Source organism: Nycticebus coucang, chromosome 18 (assembly GCF_027406575.1).
Source record: "Nycticebus coucang isolate mNycCou1 chromosome 18, mNycCou1.pri, whole genome shotgun sequence".
NCBI lineage: Eukaryota > Metazoa > Chordata > Mammalia > Primates > Lorisidae > Nycticebus > Nycticebus coucang.
The window spans coordinates 76277447-76296928 of record NC_069797.1 but is presented as its reverse complement, the minus strand read 5'-3'; the positions used below and the strand labels follow the sequence as shown (position 1 = coordinate 76296928).

The 19482-nt window shown below is 42.1% G+C and overlaps 1 protein-coding gene and 1 non-coding gene across 12 annotated transcripts in view; both read right to left on the bottom strand.

Moving 5' to 3' along the window:
• Positions 1-19482, bottom strand: part of TNRC6C (trinucleotide repeat containing adaptor 6C) — a 154216-nt gene that overhangs the window by 65430 nt on the left and 69304 nt on the right. For all 11 annotated transcript variants that reach the window (XM_053570534.1, XM_053570524.1, XM_053570528.1 and 8 more), the window contains exon 4: positions 8747-9073. In XM_053570534.1, the coding sequence (XP_053426509.1) occupies positions 8747-9073 (327 nt within the window). The remainder of the gene's footprint in view (positions 1-8746; positions 9074-19482) is intronic.
• On the bottom strand, positions 8237-8351 carry LOC128571310 (U5 spliceosomal RNA). Its single transcript, XR_008375742.1, has one exon. It is a non-coding gene; the product is annotated as a U5 spliceosomal RNA (small nuclear RNA).

Sequence of the window (19482 nt, the reverse complement as noted above, 5' to 3'; positions counted from 1 at the left end):
CCAGTCTAGATGGAAGTGACACACACCAAAATCTGAGGACTGTCGTTCCCTCTGGGGAAGGGGAACAGAATGGGATTAGAGGTTGGTGCCTTTAAAATTTCTAACCAGGAGATCCCTGAAGCAACTACAGCAAAACATTATTAAATACCAATTGTGAATATCGTTATTTTTTGTACACTTCTGTTTTCAAAATTCTTTTAAAAATTAAATGCTTAAATGTGATACAAATATACAAATGAGATGGCACAGCAGTGTGATTAAAGTCTATCCGATCACTGAATTAAGAGTATAATTTCTCAAGATAAATTTTTTTTACAAGAATCAATAAATGTTTTATTGTTAATAGTCACATATTAATACGTTAAGTAACATTTATAATAGAACCATTTAATTTTGTATCATTGAACTATTTAAAATTTTATATTTAAATGTCTTGTACCACTGAACTATTGAAAAATTTACATTTGTATGTCTTCTACCATTGAACTATTTAAAAATTTTTACAACAGTATATATTTGGTAGTAAAGTGTAAGATCACCCTAGGATTCTGTTTTCATTTCTTTTTTTTTTTTTTTTATTGTTGGGGATTCATTGAGGATACAATAAGCCAGGTTACACTGATTGCAATTGTTAGGTAAAGTCCCTCTTGCAATCATGTCTTGCCCCCATAAAGTGTGACACACACCAAGGCCCCACCCCCCTCCCTCCTTCCCTCTCTCTGCTTTTCCTCCCCTCCCCCCATAACCTTAATTGTCATTAATTGTCCTCATATCAAAATTGAGTACATAGGATTCATGCTTCTCCATTCTTGTGATGCTTTACTAAGAATAATGTCTTCCACTTCCATCCAGGTTAATACGAAGGATGTAAAGTCTCCATTTTTTTTAATGGCTGAATAGTATTCCATGGTATACATATACCACAGCTTGTTAATCCATTCCTGGGTTGGTGGGCATTTAGGCTGTTTCCACATTTTGGCGATTGTAAATTGAGCTGCAATAAACAGTCTAGTACAAGTGTCCTTATGATAAAAGGATTTTTTTCCTTCTGGGTAGATGCCCAGTAATGGGATTGCAGGATCAAATGGGAGGTCTAGCTTGACTTCTCTGAGGTTTCTCCATACTTCCTTCCAGAAAGGTTGTACTAGTTTGCAGTCCCACCAGCAGTGTAAAAGTGTTCCCTTCTGTGCACATCCACGCCAGCATCTGCAGTTTTGAGATTTTGTGATCAAGTTAAATTTCTTGAGAGCATGGCTAGTCTTTTTTTAGTTTTATATCCATGATGCTTGCCACATATCCAGCAATCAATACATGCTTCAGACAAAACCATAAATGTATAGGGCCAAAATCTCAGTTCTAGCTAAAGTCACCAGTGAGATGATCAATCTGAAGTCACTTCTCAATTCTGAAATGACGATGTTGGGTCGGCACAGTGGCTCACGCCTGTGATCCCAGCACTCTGGGAGGCTAAGGCAGGAGGATCCCTTGAGCTCAGGAGTTTGAGACCAGTCTGAGCAAGAGCAAGGCATAAGACGAATGCTGCTGAATTTTCAGTCAGTTTTGTAGGCAACGTTAAGATTAAACTTAGGTTGCCGTTGACTAAAAACCAACTTAACTAAGTTAATAGTATTTGCAAAAATTCTGGGTTATCTACTCAGACAAACTAGTAGAAAAGGAACCTAGCTCAAAATCTTTACTTGTAAAAAAAAATTACAACTGAGACTACAAGTCAACATTAAAAAGAGTTCTCTAGGCGGTGCCTGTGGCTCAGTGTGTAGGGCGCTGGCCCCAAATATCACAGGTGGTGGGTTCAAACCCAGCCCCGGCCAAACTGCAACAAAAAAATAGCTGGGCGTTGTGGCGGGCGCCTGTAGTCCCAGCTACTCGGGAGGCTGAGCCAAGAGAATCTTGGCCTACGCCCAAGAGCTGGAGGTTGCTGTGAGCTGTGATGCCAGGATACTCTACCGAGGGTGACAAAGTGAGACTCTGGCTCTAAAAAAAAAAAAAAGAGAGAGAAAAAAGAGTTCTCCTTTCAAAGAGAGATAAGTTAAACTATGGAAGTCAATTTGGAGTAATGACATGTAACTTAAAAAGAACCAAAACCCCCCCCAAGCAATTGTACTGTCTCTTTTCTTTCTCCTCCTCCTCCTCCATAGCTCAGGGCTCTGGGAGAAGCGGCAGCCTCTGGCAAGCTGTGGCAAGCACATCTCTGTCACAGGAGAGGAGCTTGGGTCTGGGCTCCCGCTGAAGTCTCAGGCTGTACCTACAGCCTGTGTTTGGTTCCCACTACTGGACATGCTGCGATTCCGTTTTTCCTTTTCCCTATTTCAGTTGTTCTCTTACACTTTACTAACCCAGGTATCCAAAAATTAATTTTACTGAAAATTCAGTGGTGGGACGTAGAGAAGAAAAGTACATAATTAGTTGAGCATGGTGGTAAGACCAACCTGAGCAAGGGTGAGACCCTGTCTCTACTAAAAATAGGAAAAATTAGCTGGGCATGGTGGCAGGCCCCCATAGTCCCAGCTACATGGGAGACTGAGCCAGGAGGATCGCTTGAGCCCAGACCTTTGAGGTAGCTGTAAGGTATAACTCCATGGCGTTCAACCTTAGAGCAACTGAGTGAGACTTTGCCTCAAAAGAAAAAAAAAAGTAAGTGGAAGACATTATTCTTAGTAAAGCATCACAAGAGAGATGGAGAAGCATGAATCCTATGTACTCAATTTTGATATGAGGACAATTAATGACAATTAAGGTCATGGGGGGGAGGAAAAGCAGAGAGAGGGAAGGAGGAAGAGGGATGGGGCCTTGGTGTGTGCCACACCTTCTGGGGGCAAGACATGATTGCAAGAGGGACTTTACCTAACAAATGCAATCAGTGTAACCTGGCTTATTGTACCCTCAATGAATCCCCAATAATAAAAAGAAAAAAAAGTTTTCATTTTTAAGAATATCGTATTAATAGAATCATACATTGTGCACTCTTGGCTTCTTTGAGTCAACATAGCACTTTCAAGATTCATCTGTGTCACAGTGTATATCAGAAGTTAGTTCCTAGGGGTGGCGCCTGTGGCTCAGTGAGTAGGGCGCCGGACCCATATACCGAGGATGGCAGGTTCGAACCCGGCCCTGGCCAAACTGCAATAAAAAAAATAGCCAGGCATTGTGGCGGGTGCCTATATACCTGGGAGGCTGAACCAAGAGGATCGCCTAAGCCCAAGAGCTAAAGGTTGCTGCGAGCTGTGACACCACAGCACTCTACTGAGGACGACTGCAGTCCTAGGTACTCAGAAGGCTGAGGCAGGACAATCATTTGAGCAAAGGAGTTTGAGGTTACTGTGAGCTAGGCTGATTACCATGACACTCTAGCCTGGGTAGCACAGAGAGACACTGCCTCAAAAAAAAGTTTAAAAAGGTTAAAATCCATACATCTGACATGCAGCAAATCTGAAGAGAATTTATAGATACATAGATAGGAGTGTTCTTATTCATAAGACATCACATACTTGACACTTGATACATGTAGCACTTTTAAGTATTTCCATGCACACTGGCTTCACTGAACCTTATAAACAAATTATGTACACTTTACAGATAAGGAAACAGGCTCAGAGAGGTGAAGTGACTTGGTCAGGCTTTATAACTAACAAACAGTAAGGACTGAACTGAAATCCGTGTTTTCAGAATAAAAGTTTAGTGTCCTTCTCACTGTACCATTCTATTATCAAGTAATTCTCCTCTTAAAAAACCATCAGTAAAAAAGAAATGAAGTTCATGTATAATGGTAAGTTCTCTGCTGCTGTCCATATGGTTTACATGATCTATAAATAGGTGTCTATAAAAATCTAAGTAACATAACTGTCTTAAGTGATTAAAAAAGGATTACATAACAGCATGGTTTAAAGAGAAAAGCTTTCCTTTTTTTGTTTTTAACTTTCAAAATACTGACAAATAAAATGTTCAGTGAAAGTATTTAACAAAGAGCTTCCAAAAGCTACAGTAGGCAAAATTTTAATTAGGTATCAGATTAATCAGATAGAAAAGAGTGGACAAGATTTACTCAGAAGCATGCTGAATGCTTAACTGGTACCAAACGTGGATAAACAATAAATGCATCAATTCTTTATCATCACAGTTCTTTTAACTGAAATTCCAAAATAAGAAACATTATAAAAAATAATTCCCAATGCTTCCAAGAGTTGACAACATATGTTTACTAATGCTTACTGAGAGCACAAATTCCTCACTACTTGGTTTTCAGTGGCAGGATCAATATTACAACTGTTTTCAGCTTTTGTTAACCAAAAATGCCTTCCTCTGCACTGCCTTTGCCGTGTGTAAAAATCTTGGGGAGAAAATACTTTGAATTCAAAATTCCATCTCTGGACAGACTCCCAAACATTTCATCTGTCAATCAGCATAAATGCAAGGAAATGTGAAATGCAGAACAGTAAGAGGTTTACTGGAAACACGAACAGTGTCCAATAATGTCCAAAAGAATAAACTTGCTGTTGCCTGTGTTTCTCCTCAAAGTGGCAATAAAATCAGATTGCTTCCTCAAGGTTAAGAATCTATTAAATAAACAAAGAAACTTGGCCAAAGTCAGTTTGTTTCCTAATTTGGGAGGGCCTGCCCTGCTCACCACAGGGTCAAACTGTGGTGGGCACTCCACGGCCAAGTGTGCTCGGAGCAGCAGACCTTGAGCAGGCTGCTGTTTTCCAGGACGCCATTTTATCCAACCTGAACTGCAGCCAAGAGCTGGGGACGCGGAGCCACCCTCACATGCTGGAATGTCATGTCACAAACTGACTCAGAAGAAGCAGCCGCTACCTGCTCTGAGTTTTCTGTTTCCCCAGCTCTATGTGGGGTTGACGGGTGAGGAAATACCTGCAGAAAGTGCTGCCCAACCCTCCTAGAAGACGCCACCTCGCCCGCACAGCTGCCTCCAGCTACATCTAGCTTCGCCCGGGCTCTCACTCCAACATGTCGGCTTGGTCTTTGAGAGCTGCCTCCTGCAGAGCTGCCAGGGAGCTGCCAGGAAACTCCTGGGGCTAGCCTGTGCCTAGGACATCCCAGATACCCGTGGCTGCAAGCCGGGCAGGGCTGAGCAATGTCCTTTCCACTTGAGGAGGTATCCAATTCATCCCTTCAACTAGGGGTGGAGGCATCAGCGGATGGGATTTTACAGCTTTGATTATCTAATTGCAGCTGACACTAAACCGATCTTCCTTCCTCTTTACATTCTTTTAAATTGTTGCAAACGCGTTTACTTCAGGACCCAGTTACAATTAGCACTGCAGCCACGTTTCTTCAGTGTTTTTGAAAGTCAGCCAAAAGAATAACGGCATATTGCCTAGTGGCTGCAGGCAAGTAAATTGCTGCACTTGCATCCTGTCCTGCCTTTGTTTTCGGTTTCTTCTTTCTCTTTTCCTACACAGCTCCTAAATGTTTGGCGTGCCAACACTAGCTGTAATATGCTAAATGAGCCCCATATGGAAATTGGCAAGTGTCCAACTTCTTAATTACTTTCCTGCCTCTGTCTAGAAAAGATCTAAGTAGCAAACACTGCTGCATATTAATCAAAGCCTCTGTTTTATACACATACAAAGCAGACACCAAAACAAGACATTGTTCTGCCTTTAGGGAAAGGAAAGAGTTTTTTAGAAAAGATAAAAGCTCTCAAGTGTTTCAAGCTGGAGTTATCCTGCAGACTTGCAAAAACAGTCTGAATAGAAAAGAAAATAATAAAGTGGCAACCTTTGTAAACAGTGGAAATCACTATATTTATGTACTAACACTCACCTTTCCAGTTAACATTTTTGCCACCGGGCTAAATGAAGCTGCCCTCCAAATCAATACATTAATTTAAAAATCCACTTTCCGACCAGCCTGAGCAAGAGCAAGACCCTTTGTCTCAGAAAAAAAAAAAAAAAAAAAAAAGCCTGGCATCGTGGTGGCATCTATAGTCCCAGTTACTTGGAGGCTGAGGCAAAAGAATCATTTGAGCCCAAGGGTTTGAGGTTGCTGTGAGCTGTGATGCCACAGGACTCTACTTAAGGCGACAAAGTGACACAGGGTCTCAAAAAAAAAAAAAACTTTTTTTTTTTTCCACTTTCCCCTGGATGATTTTAGGAGAAGGCCAATTATTTATTTGCCTGTAATAATCTATATTTAAAGAGAACCTGGAGCCCTTCGCCACTGGTGACACCATGTCTCTTAGGCTACTGTCAAGGAAGGGAGGGGACGGATGTCCTCTGCGAAGCCGAGCCCGCCCACTGTTCAGCAGTAGCCTTGCCACCCTGCTTCTACCTGTGCCCTGTGGAGCTGCCCAGAGGCAATGGGCTCCGGGGCTCCCTGGCCAGCCTTTTGGTAGCTGAAGTATCCATGGGCTGCAGCTCTTCACTGTCTCCTCTCAGCTGCCCTCCCAGTCCTTGGAGGCCATTTCTAGGCCTTTGCCCATTCTGACATGCTTGTTTGAGAGCCTCTGTTTTCCATGAGCAAGGGCACCCACAGGATACACCTATGCAGTCACATCATTAACCATTACTGGGAACCAACAGCTTGATGCTAGAAAACTGCACTCTGAACTGGTAGCCCATTGGTAGTCTGTTTTCACCTCAAACTTGATTTTCACTTGGACATCAGCATTAATGAACATTAAAGGTATCCAGGACTTATTGAGACAGTGTCTCGCCCTGTTGCCTGGACTACGGTGCAGTACTTGTTTTTGCATGCCACTAGTAAAAGTCTTGGTTATCTTAGAAAATGAGATAAATATTGATTTCAATATAATGCTGTGAAACCCATGAAGCCTCTCGGGCAAGAAGATGACACCAAGGCAGCACAGAGGGGGTGACCGAACCTGCCATCATGTAAGAGACAGGAGGAAGAGCGTACATTGCAGCTCTCTGGAGCGTGGCCTTGCAAAAGGTCAGCTGGTTCTTAAATACAGGCTGTTATTATTACTGATAAGGGTCACTGGAAGACTAAAGCTACCTACACTTGTCGCTGTTCCAAAGGGGCAACATGACCTCCGTTTGTGTCCTCACTGCCTCTTGACATGTCTCAACTTGCCTGTCACGGGGCAGAGAATGCCACTGAGCCTTTGGCTGACAGTGAAGAGCTGGGCTCCAGGAGTCTGGTCTACAGGGTGTGTTTCTACACCTGGACAGCTGGTCCAGAGCTGTGACAATCCTGCCAATTGTCCCTCAATGAGGTGGTGCCTATTTACATTTCAACCAACAGTTAATCAGAAGTGCCCTTTCCTGTTCTCACTGGTCACCTCTGGAGGCTCTGAGGTCTCAGGAAGATGAGACGAGTTAGTATGTGTAAAGCACATGGACCTGGAAAATGGCAAACAATCGGCAGCACTACTGTTATTACAAAAGAAGGACATTCACAGGGTCTTAAGTTCTGACAATTTGACAGGCGCAAAGTGGTTTACGGCTGTTTTCGCTCACTTTCCCCCGATCATAGTAATACTTTCAGTATGTTCAGGACTCACGTGTGGTGGGTCCACAATCTGTTCACATTCCTTGCCTGCTTTTCTACTGGACTGTTGTTCATGGGTAGGGATGCATGGTATTTTTGAGATATTTACCCTTTGCTAAGTTCATTGTAAACATTTCCTCTCAGACTTTATTTACGGTCTTGTATAAAAGTTCTTGTTTTTACACTCAAATTCATCAGCTTTTGTTTTTGTGGCTTACGATTAAGAGAAAATTTCATTCCAAGATTTGGCAAACATTCTCATGTCATCTTTCAGCAGTTCTGGTACTTGCTTTGCATGTGGCTTTCTAGTGCTCATTACTGATGTGAGTCACCGTCTCCTCCGTGATTGGCAGGGCCCGCTCATGACTACCTGGTCTCCAAGTGTGCACCTGTTTCTTCTCCTCTCTCTACTGCATTTCACGGATCCATCTGTCTACTCCTGGCCTGATAACAGGCTGTTAGAATCGCTAGAGGAGTACAGCTCCATTCGATAGCTCATTCTTTTTCAAAATTTTTTTGGCTGTTCTGCACATTTGCTCTTCTAGCTAGACTATAGGAACACACCATCATGCCTGGGATTTTTTTTGTTTGTTTGTTTTTTGTTTGTCAGACTTGAATGCCTGGCCTCAAGAGATCCTCATGCTTTGCCTCCCAAAATGCTAGGATTATATGGTGAGCCACCACACCTAGTACCATCCAGCTTTTTTTTTTAACCTGGGGAGGGATGGGATTTTTTTCCCCCAGCGGCCTTGCAGGGCCGAGACCTCACAAAATTGGTCAAAACTTAGAATTGTTTCTCTCCATGGAAATCTTTAGTAAAAAGTGAAAGATTTATATGATCTGAAGAGAAACTAGAGTATACTATGCAACTTTTTATTTAAAAATATGATAAAAGTGATTCAACAGAAAGCTAACATCTAATTACAGATAAGGAAGCAACAAGAATCAGGTAGAGGAAAACCCTGGACTCTACAGGGACTTAGGGTGAGAAGATTATCAGACAGTTTTGGCTCCAAGAGTGTCAGTTAGAAACACTGGCTAGAAGCAAAGAATGAGTGTGCCGCACTTGTGAGATAGCCTGGTAAGCTGAGAGAAAAGCACTTTTTAAAATCCAACTGGAGTATGTGCTGGCTTCCACAGCACATATATTAAAAGACAAATGAAATGAATCTGTTTGCCTCTGTTATATGTATAGAGTCAGTATGGACCAAATGTGTCTATATCAAAAGAATGTCTCACTCTAAGTGGTTTTTACCTGGTTGGAGTTTACTGGGATGATGCAGTGCTCCAGCTCCAGGCGGGGGAGGAGGGCTCACCCCTGCAGGCCCAGCACCCTGGGTTGGGCTCACACTAGTTAGAGTCCCTGCAGGCAATGGCTGACCTCTCTTTAATAGCTGCTTCTGTTCTTGCTGGCGGAAGCGTGGAGGCACCTCGCGAGGCAGGTAACGGGGCGCAGCTGGCTGCTGGCCACCGGCAGGCGCACGCTTGCCATTGCTGCTGCTGGGGATGGTGCTGGTGGAAGCACTGGTACTGGTACCGGCAGGCTGGGGCTGGCTTGAACAGGTCTTAGTAGGTTCTGGCACTAAAAAGAACAAAAGGAAACAAAAAGAACCCAAAACTTTAGTAACATTTCTTAAAACCCAACCCAAACCAAGGAAACTGAAATTAAAAAACTAAGAAAAAAATGACCATGTATTTCTTTGGAAAGAGAACTGGACTAAAGTCTAGAGTTCCAGATTTAAGATCTCGTTTTCCCACAAAGGACCTGTGATCTTTTTTTTTTTTGTCTGAATCATCTTATTAAGATGTTTCATCAAGTTAAAGTCAAGATTTAGAAAGCTAGTGCCCAGTGTAAACCCAATGGCAAAAGGAATATAGAGATAAAGAAGTAAACTAAGGCTAACAAACGTATTGACAGAGATAATATACAGGAAGGTTATCTACAGATTCAGTACAGTCCCCACTAAGACACCAAGGTCATTTTTCATAGATCTTGAAAAAATAATTCTACACTTTGTATGGAAGCAGAAAAGAGCCCAAACAGCCAAAGCAAACTTAAGTAAAAAGAACAAATTAGAAAGCATTGATTTACCAGACTTCAAGCTATATATACTACAAGCCTATATTAACCAAAAGAACGTGGTACTGGCACAAGAACAGACATAGACCAATGGATCAGAACAGAGAACCTAGATACAAAACCATGCTTATAGGCTTGGCACCTGTCAGTGGCTAGGGTGCTGGCTACATACAACGGAGCTGGTGGGTTCGAACCCAGCCCGGGCCTGCTAAAAAATAATGACAATTACAACAAAAAAATAGCCAGGTGTTGTGGCGGGCGCCTGTAGTCCCAGCTACTTGGGAGGCTGAGGCAAGAGAATCGCTTAGGCCCAAGAGTTTGAGGTTGCTGTGAGCTGTGACACCACAGCATTCTATCCAAGATGACATAGTGAAACTCTGCCTGAAAAACAAGCAAAAACAAAACAAAAGAAAAAAAACCCCATGCTTATATTGCCATCTGATTTTTGACAAAGCAAACAAAAACCTACACAGGGGAAAAGCATCCCTATTCAATAAAAGCTCCTGGGGGGTGCAGTGGCTCATGCCTATTAATACCAGCACTCTGAGAGGCTGAGGTGGGTGGACTGCTTGAGCTCTCAAGTTTGAGACCAGCCTGAGCAAGAATGAGACCTCATCTCACTAGAAATAGAAAAACTAGCTGAGCATTGTGGTGGGTGTCTGTAGTCCCAGCTACTCAGGAGACTGAGGCAAGGGGATCACTTGAACCCAAGAGTTTGAAGTTGTTGCAAGCTAGGATGCCATTGAGACTTTGCCTGAAAAAAAAAAAGAAAGAAAGAAAGAAAATAAATGTTACTGGGAAAATTGGATAGCTACATGTAGAAGACTGAAACAGGATCTGCACCTCTCACCACTCAGGAAAATTAACTCGTGAGGGGCAAGAACCCTAAACTTAAGACATAAAACTGTGAGAATTCTAGAAGCTGGGAAGACACTTGCAGACATCAGCATGAGCAAAGAATTTATGAAGAAGACATCAAAAGCAATCATAGCAACAACAAAAATAAATAAACTTGATCAAACTAAAAAGCTTTAGACAACTCACAGAAGGGAAGACAGTATCTGCATGCCACACATCTGATGAAGGGCAGGTCTACACAGAACTCACAGGGACCAGGAAGAAGACAGCAAATAATTCCAGTAAAAAGTGGGCAGAAGAAATGAACAGAAGATTTTCAAAAGAAGACAAACTAACAACGAGGAAACATGAAAAAAATGCTCAACGTTTCCAATCATCAGGGAAATGCAAATCAAAGCCTCAGTGAGAAGGGCTTTTATCAAAAAGTCCCAAAACAACAAATGCTGGTGTGGATGAGGAGAGGCAGGACACTCCTACAAAGTAGCATAACCTCTATGCAAAGCTGTATGGAAATCCCTCAAAGAACTAAAAGCAGGCCTACAATCTTGAGATTTCGGGCCAGTTACTCTTGGGTCTTAGTTTCCTCCTCATAAAATGAATGTGATAAAAGTTAGACCAGAGCAGCAGTTCTAACAGGGCATGCATGACAATCACCCAGGGGTATTTCTAAAGCTCAGACTCGTGATCCTCATTTACAGACTTTCTGGTTCAGATCGGAGGGGTCAGAAAAACTGGGAATTTGCCTTTTTGACAATGTTTGAAATGATGTTGATGCTATTGGTCCTTGAACCACCTGTAAGTACTGCTCTTGTTCAGTATTTATAAAATTCAAGGGATGTTCAGGTTTCATGAATTTATATGTATCTTCTTTTAAATCTGGTAACGTATAAAATATGTATTAATGCACTCTGGGTTGTCTGAGTAAAGCTGAATACAGTTATGTGTCACATAATGATATTTCAGTCAAGGACAAGACTGCTTATGTGGTCCCCTAAGATCATAATGAAGCTGAAATATTCCTCTTCACACGTGGAGCTTTCTGGATCCTTGAGTGTGGTCTTCTGACTGAATCCAAATTTATAGGGGTTTGTTCTTCTCTCTTTAAGATTTTGCTGCACGCTCTCATACCTGATACACTCGTCCCAGGTCATCTCCCAGGGCTTCATTTACCCAACCCTGTGATCATGACCTGAGCCCCAGATGGCTACTGGATATTTGTTTCTTTTACAGACACCACAAAACCAACCAAATACTCATAAGCTTTCTCATCTCACTCCTGAATCGTTCAATCTCTCCCAGATGGCTCTAAGTAGTACATTTGTGTGAACGTAACTTTTCAATTCTAGTAAATAATTTCTCTGTAATTATAATTAGTTAAAGATCACTGTCAAGAAAACCTGGGCTTCATGCTCGATTTCTCCCAACATACATCTACTCAACCCACCAAATCTTGCCGTTTCTACCTCTTACACGACCCTTGCCTATGCTGCTCAGGTGCATCTATCCATTTCATTCCTACTGTTCCTACCAGAATCTGGGCATCATTACTTCCTGCCTGGGGTACTACAAGAGACTTGGTTTCCTTTTTTCTTTTCTTTTTTTGAGACTGAGTCTCAAGCTGTTGCCCAGGGTAGAGTGCTGTGGCATCATAGCTCACAGCAACCTCCAACTCTTGGACTCAAGCGATTCTCTTACCTCAGTTTTTCTATTTTTAATAGACAGGGTCTTGCTTTTGCTCCGGCTGGTCTTGAACGTGTGAGCTCAAGCTATCTCCCACCTCAGCCTCCCCGAGGGCTGGGATTACAGGTGTGAGCCACCTCGCCTGGCTGAGACTCTGTTTCTAACCCATCATCTGCACTGAAGCCAGCAGGACCCTTCTGAAGGGCAGCTCTCCTTGGTTTGAAACTCTTTGAGGCTTCCTAAAGCTCTCAGAATAAAATACAAACCCTACGGATGGTCCATATGGTCCTGAAAAATTAGATGTCCCTAATATCCAGTCTCTCAGACTTACTTCAGGCTTCGCTATGTTGAACTTTTCACCTAAGGCTGTTGCTCTCACTCTTTCGTTTAATCCCCATATTTCATCAATTGTAGCATACATTTTGGAACATTTAACATTTTTGAAATTGGATGTATTTTATAATTGAAGATATATGTATGGTTTCTTGCTTTTTGGTAGTTTGGTAATGCTTTTTCTTTCTTAGTGGTACATAAAATAATACATAATACAATTTATAATATCTCAGACTCAACAAAACATAATAATTCCTGGTCATTCTTTAAATGTCGCACTAGGCTGGGCATGGTGGCTTATGCCCATAATCCCAGGACTCTAGAAGGCTGAGTCAGGAAGATCACTTGAGGCCAGGAATCTGGGCAACATAGCAGGATCCTGTCTCTACAAAAAATGAAAAATAAAAAATCTAGCTGGGTATAGTGGCAGGCGCCTGTAGTGCCAGCTACTCCAGAGGCTGAGGCAGGAGGATCACTTGAGGCCAGGAGTTCAAGGTTGTGACGAACTTTGATTAGATCACTGCACTCCAGCCTGGCCAACAGAACAAATTTTTAAAAATCTAATAAAATTTTAAAAAATGAAATAAATTAATATCAGACTAAATGTCACTTACTTTCTGAACCTCCCTGACTCACCTAGGCCAGTTTGGGTGCTTCTGACTCTGAACATCCACAGTACTCCTACCACAATCAATATTGTACATACTGCCTTTTTTTTTTGAGACAGAGCCTCAGACTGTCTCCCTGGGTAGAGTACTGTGGCATCACAGCTCACAGCAACCTCCAACTCCTGGGCTCAAGCGATTCTCCTGCCTCCGCCTCCCAGGTAGCTGGGACTACAGGTGCCCACCACAACACCCGGCTATTTTTTGGTTGCAGCCGTCATTGTTTGCGGGCCCAGGATGGATTCGAACCCGCCAGCTCAGATGTGGCTGGTGCCTTAGCTGCTTGAGCCACAGGCGCCGAGCCCATACTGCTTTTTAAATGTCTGTCTTTCTCTCTAGGCTGTAAACGGTAGCGTACTGCCTGACTCAGTGAATACTCAATATATATTAAAGGAGAGGTTGTTTTTCTCACGTCTGAAGAGAGCATGTCGAGCAGTGCCAATTTTGGACGGCTATCATTCCAGCGGGTGCTGATTTTCTCTCCCCTATGTCTGGCCTGTCTTTGCTCCTATTTCTGTGCTCTTTGTATAGACATGAACTATTTTTTTGCAATGATCTAGATTTTAAAGTTATGTTTATATAGGATGAACATTCATCATATCTTTTCTTTTTTAAAAGGATGCAAGACCTATTGATTGTAAGTTAATTCCCAATGTATAGGAGCCTTCAAACATAAATGTATTTTTTGACAGTGACCTTCAACTAATTATACTTACAGAGAAATTATTAGGCATTTACTAGAGTTGAAAAATTATGTTCACACAAAACCCTGCACACAAATGTACAAATGTGTCCACAGTATAGCAGCTTATTCATAACTGCTCCAAACTGAAAGCAATGAAGCATCCTTTAAGAGGATAAACTGTGGTGCATGCAGACAATGAAATATTAAGTGATTAAAAAAAAAGAGGTATCAAGACACGAAAAGACATGGAGAACCTTAAAATGCATACTGCCGATCTGAAAAGGCTATATACTGTATGATTCCAACCGTGTAACATTTTGGTGAAGGCAAAACTATGGAAATAGTTAAAAAAGATCAATGGTTGCCAAGGGAGTAGGGGATTTTTAGGGCAGTGAAATTCTTCTGTACAATACTGTACAACATTATGCATGTGTCAAAACCCAAAAAATGTACAACATAATGAGCAAACTGTGATGTAGGGCGTGGACTCAGTTAATAGTAATGCGTCAGTATTGGTGCATTACTTGCATCACACGTACTACACTAGTGTTGGATGTTAATAGGGGAAATGGAGTGAACAGGAGAGAGAACATATGAGAACTCTCTACTTTCTGCTCAGTTTTTCTGTAAACCTGAACTGATCTAAAAAGTATAGCCTATTAATTAAAAATAACAGAGAAACAAACTTGCTGTTTCTTTCACACTTCCCATTAGAATGTGGCAAACTGGTGGAACATATCTTACTTAGTAAAGTATCTCAAGAATGGAAGAAAAAATATCCAATGTACTCAGTACTACTATGAAACCAATTTACAATCACTCACCCTTTCATATGAAGAATAGATCACAACTATGGCCCAAGATGAAGGAGGGAGGAAGGGGGATGAGAGGAAAGAGGGGAGCTCAGATGAAGGGAGGGTGAATGGTGGGGTCACACCTGTGGTGCATAATGCAAAGGTGCATGTCGGATCTATTAAGTATAGAGTATAAATGTCTTAACACAATAACTAAGTAAACGAGATGAGGTAGATATTAACCAGTGTGATATAAGTGTTCCTAATTCTATATGACGTCAGCACATTGTACCCCATAAATGCATTAATCTATACATGATCTATGTGTTTATGATTAAAAAAAACAAAGAATGTAGCAAACTGAATCAAGAATATAGTATATATGCATCTATCTAGCAAACTTAAAACCACTAAGTATATTTTAAAACGTGTGCTCAGAATGCTATCAATTAAGTTTATATATTTATTTGTTTCTGGCACAAAAGTTTTATTCTAGACTCAACAAATGTTTCTGAGGAAGCTAGGAGTATTTGTTCTTTTACTACAAAATTCAAAAGTAGCAGCAGAAGAATAGGAGGAGAAGGGAAGAAGAGAATTATTACCAGGCTACTGAGACACCACCAACCTGTGGATGAAAAACTCATTTTCTTTCTCGAAAATAACTGACACTGGATGGCCAGTTACTATCAAAGTCAAGGTATAGATGTCCCTCAGTATTGAAGGGGGACTAGTTCCAGGAAACTCCCACCATCCCCAAGGCTACCCAAATTCACTAATGCACAAGTCTCTGATATAAAATAAAATAATACAGTATTTACACATAACCTATGCACATCCCCTGTACAAATTTTGTAATTTTTAATATTTTTAGAGATAGGGTCTTGCTACATTACCCAGGCTGGCTTCACGTAATCCTCCCACTTCATCCTCCCTGGTAGCTGGGACTAGAGGTATGAACCACTGCATCTGGCTTCTCCCGTATACTGAAAATCATCTCTAGATTACTTATAATACCCAGTACAATGTAAATGTATGTAAATACTTATTATACTGTATTGTTTAGAGAATGACACAAAAGTCTATATATGTTCAGTGCCCAAGCAACCATCCTTTTTGTTCTGAAAACCCGAGGTCAGTTGAACACACAGATAAAGAGTCCAAGTGGACATGCAGAGGGGACCAGCTGTGCTTCTATTTTCCCCTATCACTGTGTCTTTCAAAAGACTAGAAATGAAGGGAAACAATCAGGCAAGGACTTAGGAGCAAAGAATTTGAGCCGACAGGAACTCAAGAAAGATCCGGTCCCACTGCGTCTGCATAGACCTGGACGGACCAGCACTCCCATCTGGCAGCCAGTCCTGTGCTCCTCTATTACACTGCGGTTACTTTTTAAAAAGATCAATGGGCAAATTTAGGGCTGTTTTTCTTTAAAACTTTCAGAGGAAAAGGTATTTTATGCTACAGAAATGAAGATGTAAGGAAATGTATGACTTACCACGTTTTTCTTTTTTTTTTTTTTTTTTTTTGTGGTTTTTGGCCGGGGCTGGGTTTGAACCCGCCACCTCCAGCATATGGGACCGGCACCCTACTCCTTGAGCCACAGGCGCCACCCGACTTACCACGTTTTTCAACCAAAACTGCCAAATTCTAAGCTAACAGAATATGGAATGTTCCATTTTCCTTGTGCTGTCTGCCTGATGCATCGTGTGTAGTCAATCTCCTATCAAGACAATCTTACTTTTAGAGTCAAAGCATTCGAAGCCAGCCTTCCTTTTCCGCCTGGAGTAACTGCTGTCTGAGCAGGGCAGGAGTGAACTAAGAATGTTCTTACATTTTTAAAAGGTTGGGAAAGAGAAACACAGACTGTACGGACTGCAAAGTCTAAAACGCTTACTACCTGGTCCTTCACAGGAAAAGTTTGCCAGCTACTGGGGTGGGGAACAGAAAGTACCTGTAATATTGGACTGCCAGAAATAAATCTTCTAGGAGAAAAATGCCAGTAACATATCCCAAAGTCTCATGTGGGTGTTTTACTTAAAAACAAACAAAAACAGTTCTAAACAAATAATTAAATAATTTGTTCTGTCCCTTCTTGCTAACTGTGAAGGTCATCTCTTCTATGATTACTGAAGAGAAAAGTATGAAAATGCTAGTGATCAAGAAAAAAGAGGGAACATATTAAGTTTAGAGGTACAAGATCACTCTCTTAACAACATAGGTGCTTTTGCTATATCACAGCACTGAGCTACAAGGACTGTAAGATCACTTTACCAGACGTGCCTGAGCGAGCTGCCCATCCCTCTGTGTCCTGCTGGTCTTCTAACCACAAGTGCACTGCAAGTCTCTGTACTCACTCACCAGCCCCGGACTTTCTGGAGAGGTCATCCACTCTCATGCTTTGGACTATCATTTCCATGCTACTGATGCCCAAATACTATCAGTGCTGCCCTGAAGCTCTAAGTCAGCTGCCCACTTGACAGGGCTGCTTAGAATTTGTTTCCCTCCAAACTGAGCATATCCAAAAGTCAAACAAGAATTTTCCCAGTCAGAGCCCTGGACCATGAGTGCTGTAGGAAAGTCCTGGAGCACCAGGTAGTGTTTTCTTTTTATTTTTTTTTTTTGTGGTTTTTGGCCGGGGCTGGGTTTGAACCCACCACCTCCAGCATATGGGACCGGCGCCCTACTCCTTGAGCCACAAGCACTGCCCCTGGGTAGTGTTTTCTAACCTAGATAAACCAACAATAGACTGGTTGGTTCAGAAGACACGCAGGGTATAAAACACATGCAATCAGCTGGAACTCTCAGGTGAGTTTAGAGAGGAAAGATGACGGTGTGCTGCCCAATATGCAGCTTTTAACTACATGTGGCTATGAAGCGCCTGGTGTCCATATGGAGATGGGTTTTTAGTACAAGATAAACCCTGAATTCTGAAGACATAGTTACTACCCCAAACCCCCAAATAATACAAAATACCTCATTAATGATTTTTAATATTGATTCATGTTGAATTGGCAATATTTTGGATCTACTGAGTTAAAATGCAACCCTGTGGAGGGAGCCACATGGCAAGGGCCTGAGAGCAATAGCTCAAGTCTAAGAGTGGTGATCAGAGGACAGTTAGCAAAATCACAGGGACCCTGGCCCTTTGGTTGTAAGGAAATCGTTTCTGTCAACAACATGAAGGAGTCTGGAAGCAGATCTTTCCCTTGTACAGCCTTTAGACAGGATACAGCCAGCCAACATCTTGATTCCAGCCTTCCAAGACACCCAGCCGAGGACTTAGCTCTAACAAGCTTGGCTCCTGGCCCACTGGACTATAGAAGGTAATAAATATGTGGATTTCTTTGTTTTTAAGAAAGCAATTTCACCTATTACTCTCAAAAATGATGCTACTATGGGCGGCGCCTGTGGTTCAGTGGGTAGGGCGCCGACCCCATATACCAAGGGTGGAGGGTTGGAACCTGGCTTGGGCCAAACTGCAACAAAAAATAGCTGGGTGTTCTGGCGGGTGCCTGTAGTCCCAGCTACTTGGGAGGCTAGGCACTCAGCCACGGCACTCTACTGAGGGTGATAAAGTGAGACTCTCTTAAAAAAAAAAAAAAATTATGCTAGTAGACTATTTAAAATGACTTATGTGACTCACATTTGTGGCTTATTTTTACTTCTACTGAACAGTGCTGGGCTAGAAACAACAAATTTTTTTTTTTTTTTTTGAGACGAGTCTCACTTTGACGCCCTCAGTAGTTGGCTGACACCCTCATAGCTCACAGCGATCTCTAGCTCTTGGGCTCAAGTGATCCTCTTGCCTTAGCCTCCCAAGTAGCTGGGACTGCAGGTGCCTGACACAGGGCCCGGCTATTTTTAGAAATGGGGTCTTGGGGCGGCACCTGTGGCTCAAAGGGATGGGGTGCTGGTCCCATATGCTGGAGGTGGTGGGTTCAAACCCAGCCTTGGCCAAAAACCACAAAAAAAAAAAAGAAATGGGGTCTTGCTCTGGCTAAACTGATCTCAAATTCGTGAGCTCAGGCCATCCACCTGCTTCAGCCTCCCAGACTGCTAGGATTATGGGCGAGAGCCACTGCACATGGGCCAATGTTTTCTTAAGAGAAATAATGTTTGAGCTAGTTTTGCAGAAATACACTAAACTTAAATGATTAACTGTTTTCAGAAAGGTAGAAAGTAAAACCTGAATTTAGCCTGCTAAACCAGAAACTGTGACAGATCGCAAGCTTTTTCAGGTGAGAGATTTTCCCCGATAGCTCTATACTCTACACTAAAGTACTAACACATTGTCTCGGTAACAGAAAAATGTCACCAAATATTTGTTCAATTAACACAAAGACCAAGGGCCCCTGGAGTATCATGCAAGCGCAGATGCTCGGTTTTCGCACATACTAGTTCTCACAGTAATACTTCCAGCTACTTGCAATGCTAATGCTCTAGCTGGTGCTCTGTATGTCTTCCCGGACCATAAGGAAAGGGAAGAGGAACCTTGCTCTGCAAAGCAATGAGATAGGAACCAGGAATTCTGACCCAGTTCAACTGTACCTCTGGACTGTACCTTTTTGGATCTTTGAAACTAGCAGCCAACTAAAACAATCTCAAATGTTAAGTGAATCTCAATCTCAAATGTAAGGATCTCAAAATTTGGGTCTATTCTTATAATAAAGATAAATCAAATAGGCAATTTTTGACGGTCATCCACTCTTTTCAGATCTAAATTTCTGAATCTATTACTGCCCAAAGAAACAGGAAAAGCAATTTTTTTTGCTCTGTTGCCCAGGCTAGGGTACAGTAGTGTCACAGCTCTCTGCAGCCTCAAATTCCTGGGCTCCAGTGATCCCCTGTCTCAGCTTCTCAAAGTACTAGGAGTACAGCCATGAACCACCATGCCTG